Raw genomic sequence first — 14384 nt, forward strand, 5'->3', positions numbered from 1 at the left:
TTGCTTTTGCGGTAAAAGAACATTTTTGTTGATTTTTGCATTTTTTTCCTGGATAGTTGTAATGCAACATGCTAACATTGATCTAAAGACTGGCATTTGGCGCTACTGGTATAGATGATATTTTGGCCATTAAAACGACGTTCATCTTCCAGCTTCAGGAACTGCTCTAGCATATCTTTAATTTTCATAAGGATTCACATTGATGAATGAGAAAATGGAAGCGAAAAGAGGTTCTATTTTTTTCTTCCTTTCTTTTTTTTTTTTTTGGTCTTTTCAGCGCCGCACTCGCGGCATGTGAACGTTCCCAGGCTGGGGGTTGAATTGGAGCTGTAGCTGCCAGCCTATTTCACAGCCACAGCAACCCAGGATCCGAGCCCAGTCTGTGATCTACGCCACAGCTCACGGCAACACCAGATCCTTAACCCACTGACCAAGGTCAGGGATCGAACCCGAGTCCTCATGGATACTAGTCGGGCTCGTTAACCAGTGAGCCACGACGGGAACTCCATCACTGCTTTCTAATTGAGCCCAGTGTCTAGAGTATTTCCTCCCGCCCTTCAAGTTGCAAGGACCCTTTAGTTAATAGTCCTGACCCTTTAGTCAGGATATTTAATCGATCCTAATTTATCTAAGTCCTGTTACTTTCTAGCAGAAATTCAAAATAGATATTTCAACATATGACCCTCGAGTTTGGCGGTGTTGGTGTCAATCTGGTCAATGGACATTCAAAGACGGTAGGAAACATTCAGATTTTTACTGTTAAAACTAATGCTACACGAACGAATGAATCAATCCATTGCCAGATTTGTTTAACAATCCTTCTTAGAGTGACCGCAGAACAATTACAAGCCCTTTACCCACGCACTTCCCAGCGCTTTGGTGCGACCCTAGCACCTCAGAAAGACGCGCCAGCATCTCTATTTAAACCTGAGTTCCTCCTAACACTAGGGGAGGCCAAGAGCTTCGGGACACCCCTTAAACAGGGAGAGGGAGGCGGGACCTATTGTCAAGTCACGCCTTTCCCACCTGTGACTGGCAAAGATACTAGCCAATGGATGTCGGAATAGGGCGCGCCGCCGCCCCGCCCCCCTGAGCGCCCCGCGGCCCCCGAGGCACCCTCTGGCCGTCGCTTGCCTGGGCGGACGGTGCGCCTTGCGCAGGCGCGGAGCTTAGACCTCGCTGCAGCCCCCATCGCCTCCGGGAGTCGCACCCAGGGAGTCCGCCTGCTGGCGCGTCAGCGCTCTCCCCGTCGTCTGCCCTCCCCGGTCCCCCCAGCGCCCTACGCGCCCCGATGGCGGAGTTGCGGCCTAGCGGTGCCCCCGGCCCCGCTGCGCCCCCGGCCCCTGGCCCTACTGCCCTCCGGCCTTCGCCTCTCTCTTCCCCCCGGGACTGCACGCCATCTACGGAGAGTGCCGCCGCCTTTACCCTGACCAGCCGAACCCGCTCCAGGTTACCGCTATCGTCAAGTACTGGTATGTCTTGGGCCGTGGGGAGATGGACAGGGGCGGGCTGGGAAGGGTTAAAGCGCCGAGGGCGAAGTAGTTTGCGGGGAAGAGGAGGGGGAAGGAGAATGGTTAAAGCACTTGGAAGGAGGGCTTCCTGCTGAGAGGGAAGAAGTTAAGGCTCAAGTTAGGAATGGGGACAAAGGGGTTAACGAAGCCTTTGGGTAGCGAAGGGTTAACGAGGGGGGTGGATGCAGGGTAAACTGGGATTAGGAGAATAGAGTGAATTGGGGTGTGGGTAGGAGCAGGGGGGCGCATACGACAGGAGAGAGGGAACTGTAAACGTGGTGAAAGGAGGGGGCGCCTGTAGGGGGTCATTAGAGGGCGAGGGGAAGCCCGGGCGGGGTGGGGGGCGGCTGAAGTGGGATGAGGGAGGCGAGGCGGGGCCTGGGGAGCATCTGAGAAGGCTTTGGAGCAGCGCGGCTGGAGGAGCTCAGAGGGCAGGAGACTGCATAGGGTAGGGGCGGGTGTGGGTCTGTGGCTTAGGAGGGGAGCAAGTTGTGAGCATTGCGCTTGCGAAGGGATGAGGAGGAGGTCTCCTTTTGATTCCTTCCCTATGAGCTCAGACATCATATCAGTGCAGTGCTTTAGCGTTTGAAGTTTGGCGGAGAAACTTTTCCTGATAAACTTTGTGCTTACTCTGCATAGTTCTCTTTCTCCATGCAGAGCTTCCTCTGGGTTCCGCAGCTGCTTTGCTTTAGGTCACTGGCTAGCACAGAGGCAGGCAGGGTCAAGGGAGATCCATGGTTTGGCTCAGAATCGAAGGAGCCTGCAGTAAATGGTGAAGAGCTGGGACTTGGACAGGGAGGATCCTGCAGTGGGATATTAAGAGGAGCTTTGTGGCCCCCCGCTTCAAGATTTAGGTAGTAGTTCCTCAGGGAAGCTGAGAGTAACCCTCAAGCAGCTCTGTTAAGACCAGACCTGTGTTCAGACGGGCTGCCCCTGGGATGGGAATGGTCTTTTCTCATTTAACATTCCTGTTTGCAACCTGTCTCTTCCTGCTGCCTCTGGGCAAAACAGGTGTTATGAGGACTCTGGAAAAGAGCCTGTCTTCCTGGTCTTTCTGGACCAAAAGTTGACTGAGAGTTGAATCTGTTCAGAACCACATTCATGCAGGCATTGTATTAGACGAGCCTGCCCCATCATTGAATCCTGAACAATGATTCAGGCAGCTGCTTGGGGTGTGGCCAAAGGAGAGGTAGACCCAAAGGGGGACGTGAATAGAGTGGATGTCTTTCCCTTTAGGATTGAGTCTTTCTCTTCTGCGACAACCTCTTACTTCCTCTGGAGATGGCAGAAGCTAGGCTGTGTAGAGTTGAGGCTAGCTACCTGTGCTGATAGGAGGATGTAAAGAGGCTGACAGTGTGAAGGGGCCTGGGAAGCAGCCACCTGCTCCGTAGGGAGAGCTGTGGGAATGCCTGCCTCTGTCTGGTAGCCAGGAGGTGGTGTGGTACAATTCTCTCTGGCAGGTACACTGTTCTTTGGTTGAGAGGAGATTTTGAAGAGAGCATCTGAGTGAAAAGCAGCTCTTGATAACTTAATCACCCATTCTCATTTTGCCTCTATATTTAAGTATGTATAATGTTCCATTCCCTTGGGATGTGTCATGAAAAAAGGGGACTTTATGCCATGCTGTTCGTTCAGGCTTCATTTAAGGAGAAATTCCTACTCAGACTTGGGCAACTGTTGGGTGACTGTGGAGGGTAGAGTTGTGTGTAAAAGGTATTGAGGAAGTTCCTTTGTGGTGCATTGGGTTAAGGATCTGGCGTTGTCACTGCTGCAGCTTGGGTCACTGCTGTTGTGAGTTTGATCCCTGGCTTGGGAACTTCCACATGCCATAGGCGTGGCCAGAAATAAAATAAAATAGTTTAAACAAAAATAAATGAAAGGTGGGAGTTCCTGTCATGGCTCATTTGTTAACTAATCTGACTAGGAACCATGAGGTTGTGGGTTCGATCCCTGGCCTTGCTCAGTGGGTTAAGAATCCGGTGTTGCCGTGGGCTGTGGTGTAGGTCACAGACGCGGCTCGGATCCCACGTTGCTGTGGCTGTGGTGTAGGCCAGCGGCTGCAGCTCCGATTAGGCCCCTAGCCTGGGAACCTCCATATGCCATGGGAAGCAGCCCTAGAAAAGGCAAAAAGACAAAAAAAAAAAAAAGAAAAAGAAAAAGAAAGGTATTGAATACATGCAAAGGACTAAGATTGGTTTGGGAATCTTTTTTTTTTTTTTTTGCCTTTTTGTTGCAACTCTGTTAACTAGGCCAGGACTTATCTTAAAAGACGGTCCAGGAATTTCTGTTGTGGCTCAGCAGGTTAAGAACGTGACCAGTTAGTCTCCGTGAGGATTTGGGCTCAATTCCTATCTCACTCCGTGAGTTAAGGACCAGGCAACACAGGTTGCAGATGCAGTTCGGATCCTGTCGTCGCTGTGGCTGCGGTGTAGGCCAGCAGCTGCAACTCCAATTTGACTCCTAGCCTGGGAACTTCCATATGCCACAGGTGCGGCCCTAAAAAAGAAGAAGAAAAAAATAAAAGGATGGGCCAATTTCTAATGTTGAGTCAAAAGGGCTGTATAGCATTTTGTGGAATTAGAAATGCTGCCTAGATGCAAAAATACATGAGAGGGAACAGCTCAGTGACCAGTTCTTTCTAAGTTCTGGAGGGGTTGCATGATTAAGATTCTGAAAGTAATTCATTGATAACACTCGCGTTTGGGGTCCCAAAATTCTTCTTCAATTTTTGTAGCAGGATGGCTGACAGAGGTAGCCTCGGTCTGGCTATAGCCCAGGGTACCTTGAGATTCTTTTTCTTGTGACAGAAGGGTGGCTCTTTGACTAGTTGTGGTCTCTAGCCAACAGGGACATCCCGGCTGAAAGCTGAGATGCAGGGAGCTGAAGTGGAGAGGCTGAGCCAGTGCCCTGGGGCCTCTCCAGTCTCACAACCTCCCTGTGGCGTGAAGTCAGGTGTTTAGGACTGAAGTTGAGGGATGATCTGGGTCCTGGGATAAGATTTTTTCTAAGTGTGATTATTTTCCACATATTCATCTGCTGCCCATCAGGTCTGTGAGTAAGTAGAACAGAACATCTGCTGGAGACAAGGTTAATTTTATCTGATTCTTGGTCATTCTGAGCAGTTGAGGTTTTAAGGTAAAGCAATGCCCTCCTTGATGCAGTACCCTCCAGGAGACTTGGCCAGAAAGAGGGCTGCCAGGGGGTGATAGATGGAGCAGGAAAGAATGGACACAGTTTTGCCACTTGTTGCCAGTTGGACCTAGGCTGAAGGCTGGGCAGGACTGGAAATCTGCGGCAGGAAACTGGAGCAGATATGGAGCTTGTAGTCATGCCCATCTGTTCCAGGGTTCTGCAGTTATCATGGGGTCCTTCCAGGGGGAGCCCCTTTTCTTTCCTCTTTCCCCTAACAAACTTTTCTAGATCCAGCTGGTTGTGGAATTAGTCAAATGATTTGGCAAAAGCAGAGTTAAGGAAAAACGTGGAGATTTGTCCCTTTTCCTAATCCACTCAGTTGAGATTCTAAGCTATTTGTAGCAACTTTCTTACAAGTCCTATATAAAAAGTAAAAAAAAAATTTAAAAGCTTAGCATTTCTTAGCCAAGAATAAGGATTTCCACAAAGGCAAATAATATCCTGGCAAAAGAGGGTGAAACCAGACCTACTGGTTTTAAATACCTTGAATTGCATGGAACTGGCATGCTTGCTGGATCACATGTAACATGTCTTTTATTTGGTTGTGAGCATTCCTTCAGCATCCAATCCCAGTTGCAAAGTTTATCCCATCCGTGTCTCAGGGACAGGCAGGGTTTTGCAGTCTGTGGAACAGTCAGGTGTCTGAGGCAGCTCAAGTGCAGTGTTTGTGGGCTAAATGCAGACTTCCTTCTGCTGATGGTTTCCATTTAGTCTGTTGCTCAAGTCTACCAAGTTTCCCCATCCATTCCAAAGAAAAGCAGGATTTTTTTTTTTTTTTTAGAAGAGCACTAATTACTAAAGGGAAAACTTATTGAATTAAATCCTCAGAGTGAGATAATGACTAACTCTCTTCCTCATCTGCCTCTCTGTTGGAATTATGGGGGAAATCTAATGTGGTCCTCAGAGGCCCCAAATCATTTAATGTTCCAGCTCTACCTTTGAGGCAGCGGTCTCCCAGGATCATCTTCCGGATGCAAGAGCTCCCAGAGCTCAGCCTGGTTCCTGCAGTTCTCTGTGTAGAGCTGCGCTAGCCTAAGTTTGGCCTTTGTCACTTGCATGATAAAAGACCAGCTTTGGTCTGGGGACTGGAGGCCGGGGTCTGGAGGCATTGGGTCTATTTAGAACAAACTGTAATTAACATAGGGCACAATATAGTCTTTCAGGAATTAGCTCTCTAAGAGGCAGGAGTGAAGCTGAGCCTCTGCTTCTAGGAACAATGCCCATGGGGGATGCTCAGGATGGTCTTTCAACAGAGGCCAGTTGATTGACTGATGCACCTCTTGCCTTGAAGCATGACGTCTTTACAGGCATCATAGAAGAGAAAAAAATTCCTGCTAATCTCATTTGGGACTGGTAATTTCAAACAGGAGGAAGCCAAAGGGGCAAGCACTCAGTCTGCTTTATTTCTTCAAGAGGTTCTACCTGTTGGCTGTGGGAGAAGGGAGCTTCTTGTTCTTGCGGAATTGGGCTGCCTCCAGCTGCCCATCCTTTGGTCTCATCGTAGAGAGGTGTGGCCTCTCGAGTTATCTTTAACCCCAGGTTCCTCCAGAATGGGGCCTTGAGGTATGTAAGGCAGAGCCCCTTAGCTTCACATCGTCTGCTTTAAGGCTCACACTGACACCTCTGTGTTTTGTCTTTTGCAGGTTGGGTGGTCCAGACCCCTTGGACTATGTTAGCATGTACAGGAACATGGGAGCCCTTCTGCCAACATCCCCGAGCACTGGCACTACATCAGCTTCGGCCTGAGTGATCTCTATGGCGACAACAGAGTCCATGAGTGAGTGTGTACCACTTGCCCACCTTCCACCTGGCTATTCTTTAGCCTTGGCCCTTATTTCTGAGGTTTTTCTGATCATATTATCATCTTTTGAGATTGGCATTTCTCACATGGAACCTCTGGATTTCTGCTCTCTGTCTGTATCTCCTTGTGCCAAGGTGGTCCAGGTTAGCACCTGAGCTCTGCTCTTGTGGTGCAGGAAAGTGTCAATGATGAGCAAGGGTTCCAAAACCATTAGGTTTTTTCCCAAACTTGTTCTGGTGTTTGAGCTTAGAGGACAGGCAGCATAGCCATGTCCCAGACTTGGGTTGATTCCTCTATGTCTACTTCCTTTTCGCCCTCTAGCTTATTATGCAAAAGTTTCAACAAGAAGCAAAGTTGAAAGAATTTTGCAGTGAACACTCCTATACCACTATCTAGATTCTACCATTCATATTTTATCCTACCTGCTTTATCATGAATATATCCATCTCTTTCCCTCTGTCCATCCTACCCACTTCCTTTTAACCTGCAGTTATCTGTGCTCAGGTTAGCTGCAGTACATTCCCCCCCCCCTTTTTGGCCTCCCCATGGCATATGGAATTCCTGGGTCAGGGATCAGATTCGAGTTGTGACCTAAGCTGCAGAGGCAGGAATGCTGAATCCTTCACCCGCTGTGCAAGGCTGGGGGTTGAACCTGCGTCCCAGTGCTCCCAAGATGCCACCAATCCCGTTGCACCACAGTGGGAACTCCTGCAGGACATTTTTAATCCTAGCCTTTCTTCCATTTGCTGCCCTGTAACACTTGTAAATCCTGTCGCCCTCCTCTACTTCCCTCTATAATCATTGGATTTAAACAAATTTTATTAAGTTAAACATTGTCAACTAAAACAATAGCAGCAACAGTAATAATAAAAGCTCTCAATTGTTAAGCACTGATTATGAGCCAGGTACTCTTCTAATCACTTTATAAGTATATATATTAACTAATTTTATTTTCACCACAACCCTAAAATACTGATAGATACTAATATTTGCCTCATTTTATAGTTGTGGAAACTGAGACACAAAGAGGTTCTATAATTTGTTTAAGGTCACACAGAGTGGAAGTGGTGGAGCCAGGATTCTAGCACAGGCAGTCTGGCTCCAGAGTCCATATTCTTTTATTTATTTATTTATTTTTGGCCGAGCCTGTGACATGTGGAAGTTCCCAGGCGGAGTCCGAACCCATGCCACAGCAGTAACCTAAGCTGCTACATTGATAATGTTGGCTCTTAACCTGCTATGCCACAAGGGAACTCCCAGAGTTCATATTTTTAATGACTGTGCACTATTGCCTCTTAAAAGATTGTACCATGTCCTCTAATAATTTTAAATTAATTTATAATTAAAAAATCGGGAGTCCCATCATGGCTCAGTGGTAATGAATCCCATTAGTATCCATGAGGATGCAGGTTCAATCCCTGGCCTCCCTCAGTGGGTTAAGGATCTGTCATCGCCACGAGCTGTGGTGTAGATCGCAGTGGCGGCTCGGATCTGGCATTGCTGTGGCTCTGGCACAGGCCGGCAGCTACAGTTCTGATTTGACCCCTAGCCTGGGAACTTCCATATGCTGTGGGTGCAGCCCTAAAAAAAAAAACAAAAACAAAAAACAAAAAAAAAACAAGCAAAAAAAATTTTTTCTCCATCTATATTGTATTGAAGGAAGGGTTCTTCAATTTAAATGTAGTTTTCTGGAGTTCCCGTTGTGGCTCAGTGGAAACAAATCCGACTGGGAACCATGAGGTTGTGGGTTCGATCCCTGGCCTCACTCAGTGGGTTAAGGATCCGGTGTTGCTGTGAGCTGTGGTGTAGGTCGCAGATGCGGCTAGGATCCTGCATTGCTGGGAACCTCCATATGCCACAGGTGCGGCCCTAAAAAGCAAAAAAAATCAAAAACAAAAAAGAAGCGGCGGGGCCGTGCTACAGCTCTGCCATGAAAAAAAAATTAAAAATATAAAAAATAAATGTAGTTATCCCTCTCCTTCATTAGCATGGTCAATCAAGAGCTGATTTTTATTTCTGTTATATTCTTTTCTGTCTTTTGCTTTGCGTACTATCTCTTTTACCCTTTTACACCATCTTTTTGGTATCTTGGTTGTGGCTGCTTAGCCTGTGTAGATTGAAAGAGTGGCAGGACTCTTCCTCCTCTCCCTCAGCATAAGACTCTGATTCTGGAGATGATGAAGCTACGATGAGGAAGAAGGTGATAGTAATCTTTTTTTTTTTTTTTTTTTTTTTTTTTTTTCCTGCTTTATTTTAGTTCTTACCGTCTTTGTGTCAAATGCTTTACAATCTTCTCTGGTTCTTTGTTATTTCAGGTTTATATATAAGGAAACTGAGGTGGGGTGGTGGGGGGGAACCCCAGGGTTAAATGAATTGTCTAAAGTCACATATATAAGCTGTAAAAGAACTAGGGTCAAACTGAGCAGTCCAAAGTCTGAGCTTTTAACTTAACTGCTGGGCTATACCACCTCTCTGATCACAGACCCAACTCAGCTTCCTCTTTCGTTAAGCTTGGAGGCCCAGGCCCCATCTCCTTACTGATCACGTGTTGGCAGCAATGGCTGGGCCTGCCTTTCTAGCCTTCCAAATGTATCTATTGCAATGTCAGCAGAAGATGTTGGGAACAGGGAATTAATCTTGCCCGAATTAAGACCCTGCCTTACATTATTAATAATGGAGATAGAATAGCAAACAGATGTGGGGAGCAGCGAGAGTATGCTGGACTTTATATTTTTAATAAGAACCTGAGGAGGACATTTAGTGCAGCTAGCCTGTACCTTTTTGTTGACAGATTTATTCCAGTTAAAAGAATAATGTTTTCTGTGTGGCCTAAAGATTCTTACAGTCTACCTAGTTATGAGGTATGGGTCCAAGGCCCAGACGAAATGAAAAACATCATTAAGTCCCATATTTCAGGAGGGGCAACCTCTAAACTTGCAAAAGGGCTTTCTTTGTTCAGCAGTGCCTGCCCTCCCCCATATGTGTGTGTCATTTCTGTGATAAAACACTCTGATATTCAGATGTCACACATGATAATAATGAGACCTCCATTGGGGCTTTTGCCTCCCCTTGAACCTAGTGCTTTCTGGTATTACACCCTGACACTGGAAGGACATGGGAAGAATGTTCTTGGATATTTACCCAGTTCTGGTCTATGTTGCAGAAGTCAAAAGTACCTTTGTAATTGGCCTTTTGCTGGTGTGACTGGTCTCTTCTCGATCCTGGTAAGTTTCTTGAAGAAAAAAATTTGCTTTTCCAAACATTTCATGTGGCCAGCCCTCTTTAAAACTGATTCATGGATTCTCATGTAATTTAGTGCTTAAAATAGAAAGGTGCGTGTTCTACCCTCCAGTTCAAGTGCTAAGAGGTGTCGAATTGGAGTTATGGCAAATGAATCTCTGGCAACATTCTTCTTCTACTGTCTTTTGACTTCTCATTCAGCGATAAAAAAGGACAGAAGCCTTTTTGGGTTTGGTTCATTTATTCAGTATTTATCAAGCATTTATTTGTACTAGACACCAAAACCATAATAAATGTCTTGGGGATGAGATGCCAAGACAGATTCCTGTTTCAAGGAGCCCATGTTGTAGAGGGAGGATAGATGCAGAGATAGTTACAGTACTGAGTGAATAAATGCTACAGTCCACGATGTACAATGTAATCTGTGAGCACAGCGGAGCCAGTGGCTTGTAGTCAGCCTGCTGGGTTGGAAGAAGCTCCATGGAGGATGTGAAGTTTCGGAGGGACCTTGTAGGAAGGGCTGGGGTAAGAGCTGCAGCCTGACACTCTGGGGCAGAAACATTCGCTTTTGCAACTGAGAGGTGCTTCAAAATCTTCCAGCCCAGTATTTCCAATATTTCTAGTACTGTCTTCATAATTTTTTGTCACCTATGGTATATTACCTACTTTATGTTCTCTTTAAATTAACCTCTCTTTTAAAATAGATATAAATACAATTTTTGGGGACACACCCGCAACATGCAGAAGTTCTTGGACCAGGGATCGAGCTCAGGCCACAGCAGTGACAATGCCAAATTCTTAACTCTTAGGCCACCAGGGAACTCCATAAATATATTTTTAAAAATTATATCATGACCATGTATGGAAACTAGTATCACTTGCTGTAATTTAAAGGTAATAATGGAAGTAAACACAATGATGATGAGCAGTCTTATTAAATATTAGCTTAATACTATGCCCTGTCACCTGTCACTGAATATTCTAAGCCTGAAGTCAGCTTTCTCTTTGTTCAAGAGATTAGTAAGTATGAGCAAGGTATTCAGAAGACATGCTGACACCAAATAGAACCTGATCCTGGGTATGATTAGAAAAATTGAAAGAGGAGTTCCTGTCGTGGCTCATCGATTAGCAAACCCAACTAGCATCCATGAGGACTTGGTTTCCATCCCTGGCCTCGCTCAGTGGGTTAAGGATCCGGCGTTGCCGTTGGCTGTGGTGTAGATCACAGATTCGGCTTGGATCCCAAGGTGCTGTGGCTGTGGCGTAGGCCGGCGGCTATAGCTCTGATTGGACTCCTAGCCTGGGAACCTCCATATGCCGTGGATGCGGGCCTAAAAGATAAAAAAAAACAAAAAAAAAATTTGAAAAAAATTTGAAAAATAACTGAGAAGAGAACTTTCTTTTTAAAAGTATGAATCAGTATTTCTTGTCACAAACAAATGGGAAACACTGACCTAGTCCTTCTCCCTTAATTGTGCAGTTTGAGAAAGTACGCAGCCTGCCAAAGGCTGTATAGCAGCTTAATGAGAGCAGCAGGGTCTCCTTACATCTAAAATGTTCTATGCTAGACTAACAACTGGGTCCTACTGTATAGCACAGGGAACCATATTCAGTATCCTGTAATAAGCCATAATTGGAAAGAATGTGAAAAAGAAAAAAAAATATATGCATAACGGAATCACTTGTTGTACACCAGAAACTAACACAATATCGTAAGTCAACTCCACTTTTTAAAAGAAGTGTAAAATAAATCAATTTTTAAAATGTTCTATACTTTTTCTCCTGATTGGGGAGAAAAGAAGGTATGGGGAATTGTTTGTGCTTAAGGTAATAATATAAGCAAACTTTTTTTTTAAGTTTTTACTATATTCCATGTTAGTGCTGAGTTCTTTATATAAAATTATCATTTTATATTATCCTCATAGTAATTCTATGACATAGGAATTCTTATTACCTCTCGCTTATAGATATGGAAATTTAGGCTTAGAGAACTTATTGCACGGGTGGTAAATTGGCAGTCAGTTCTAGCGACCCTAAAGCCTGTATTTGTAGCTGCTGTGCTATATTGCCTTTCCAGTTTAAACAGTCAACAGCCTTTATTAAACACCTATTGTATACCCCATCCCATTGAAGATTCTTTATCCTCACAGCTTGTTGAGGACAAAAGCCCAGGGGTGTCCTGCGTTTCTTCTTGCTCCTGGCAGGCTTGTTTTGGTGGGCAGGAGGGGAGCCCCACCCTGGTGGCCCTGCGAGGAGTGAAGAGCAAACTGATTGGATGAGTCCTGGGTTGGCCAGTTCCATCCAAATTCTTTCCCTGTTCACATTCACTGAAGGAAACAGGACAAGAGCACACTTGTTTGGATTAAAAGGTTCCTAAGAGGCTGTTTCTAAAGTTGGAGAGGTGGAACAAGTTCCAGTTCAGGGCAGCCACAGGGGAGATCAGCATGCTTTTCTAGGATCCCCAAGGGCACCCCCAGCTGACTTCAGTGGCAGGGACTGTCCTGTGCTCCCCCCACCCCCCCTGTCCGGGGGGTTTGGAGGTGTGAGACAGCTGAGCTTCAGCTGCCAAGTGCTTGTAGCTCTGGCCCTTCCCTTTGTGGCCAGGCAGCTGTAGGCTGGAATGCTGGGATTTGCGGGGCTATGGACGAGGTGGCTTCAGCACCGCTCTCCGTGAGGATTTCTGGCTGCACTCAAACTACAGGGGGCCTAACCAGGGCACAGGAGATTGGCTAGTTGCAGAGCGGGTTTGTGATCTCAGGCAGACTTCCCTGATGGGATTCCACTGGGCAGGTCATCTGCTGTATGCACCGGGCTGGTTCCAAAGACAGCCTTTGTGTGGTGTTGGCCTGCAGGCTGGCAGCTCCCCAGGGTAGAGCCCACACGTCGCCTCTACCTCCATGGTCGATCTGGGCTCTGCCCCACAAACGCTGGTTTCTCGGCTGGTATGTCAGTGGAGTGTGTAGTTGTTCTTGCCCCCTTGGGGGCTGGAACTGCTGCTGACTGGCTCCCTGAGGCTGCCTCTACTGGGTTGGTGGAGAACCTCCTTTTCCCTTTGGGTTTCTCCCATCTGGGCTCTGCACCTAATGTGTTATTTATTAAAACACTGGATACAGATTAACTTTTCCACTTGTTGTTTTGTGTGGCCTTGGTCCCCTGCAGTTGGGAAATGCTAATATTCCCTCCTCAAAGCGTGGTTGGCAGGAACTTTTTAGCATGCCATCTCATCCCCTGGGGTTTCCAGTGGAGATCCTGCCTTTGCCATAGCACACCTGTCCTGGGAGTGTGGTCCCTCCTCCAGCTGGCTTTTGCATCCTTCCCAAAGCTCTCAGGAGGCTGACCACTGGAATGCCTCTTTAAGCCACCCACAGATGGCAGGTCCCGGTCCTCCCCCTGGCTGGGCACAGCAGGCTGAGGAAGTGCTTCGTAGGCTTACTGGGAGGCAGGCCTCCCCGAAGCTCTGGTCCCTCCCTCTGTCTTTCATCTCAGAGGTGTTTAGTTTCAGGATGACTGTGAAATGGTGGCGCTCTCAGCTAAGGGCTGGGGATCTGGGCTATTTAGAAAGAGTCGGGCCCCCTTGGCCTTGGCCTGGGGTGGGAGTAAGGGCCAGCAGTGGGGCTAGAGCCCTCCTTGAGGCTGAAACTGCCGCTCTGGGCAGGATTTCAGGCCCCAGATCTCTGCGTTTTGAAATGTTGAGAATTCCTTTTCTTTTGTAACCACAGGAAGACCTGAGGCATTATGGGACTCCCAGCAGATCTGTGGGAACGCGGCATCATGCTTTGTGAAGCGTTCATTTTCAGCACAGATTATTATTATTATTATTATTATTATTATTATTATTATTATTATCTCTTCCTTCATGGGCTGGAGATTCTAAGTTCTCCAATTCAAGGAGTCCTTCTGCAGTAAGGGGGCAGTTGGGAAAAGATGCCTTGAGCTGGCTCGGTGAAACTGACTTTGAAAAGTCCCAGGGGCTTGATTATTCAGGAGTGACTGCCAGGCTGGCGTGGCACCGAGCTGGTCAGCACTGGGAGATTTCCTCCTCTTCCTGCAGAGAGAGGCAGAAATTCGGAAGTCTTTATGGGTCTGACAGGATCCAATCTCTCAGTCCCAGGATGCTCCCCAGCTAGCCCCCCTTTAGACTCCTGTCTTCCACACCATGGCTTTCCCCATGCACGCTGGTCCTTGCACCTGCCATGTTCTGGGCCTGAGTTTGCCAGCATCTCCCTTGCCCAGCATTCTGACTCAGAGTCCTGACTCAGGACTTTGGCTTTTGCTCCTAAATTTGTTCCTCTGTCCTGTCTCTGAGGTCTCCCATTCAACTACGATTCCTGTATCAGTAGCTCTGTTCTGACGTCTGGTCCCAAGATGTGTGTGGAGAGGTCTTGTCGTCTCTGACCTGAGCCCCATGGGCATGGTCTCATCATCCCTGCACAGGCCTTTGCAGCTCTCTGACCTTGCTGCCAAGCTCTCCGACAGCACTCCACCCACCAGCAGAGCTCCATTGAGTCCCAGTACAGGCAGAACATTGGAGAAGATGATGTGTTCCAGAGGGGGTGGAGGACAATGAGAAGTCACACCTAGCTCCTGTCCTTGAAAAACCCAAGATCTGGAGCTCCCAATGTGGCTCAACGGGTTAAGAA

General features: G+C 47.1%; 1 protein-coding gene across 1 annotated transcript in view; it reads left to right on the plus strand.

Annotated features, from left to right (window-relative positions):
• Positions 451-14384, plus strand: part of SUFU (SUFU negative regulator of hedgehog signaling) — a 128064-nt gene continuing 114130 nt past the window's right edge. The window contains 4 exon segments of the mRNA XM_021072750.1: positions 451-1352; positions 1355-1472; positions 6347-6390; positions 6393-6480. Of these exon segments, the coding sequence (XP_020928409.1) occupies positions 1292-1352; positions 1355-1472; positions 6347-6390; positions 6393-6480 (311 nt within the window). The 5' untranslated portion in view covers positions 451-1291.

This window comes from Sus scrofa, chromosome 14 (assembly GCF_000003025.6).
Source record: "Sus scrofa isolate TJ Tabasco breed Duroc chromosome 14, Sscrofa11.1, whole genome shotgun sequence".
NCBI lineage: Eukaryota > Metazoa > Chordata > Mammalia > Artiodactyla > Suidae > Sus > Sus scrofa.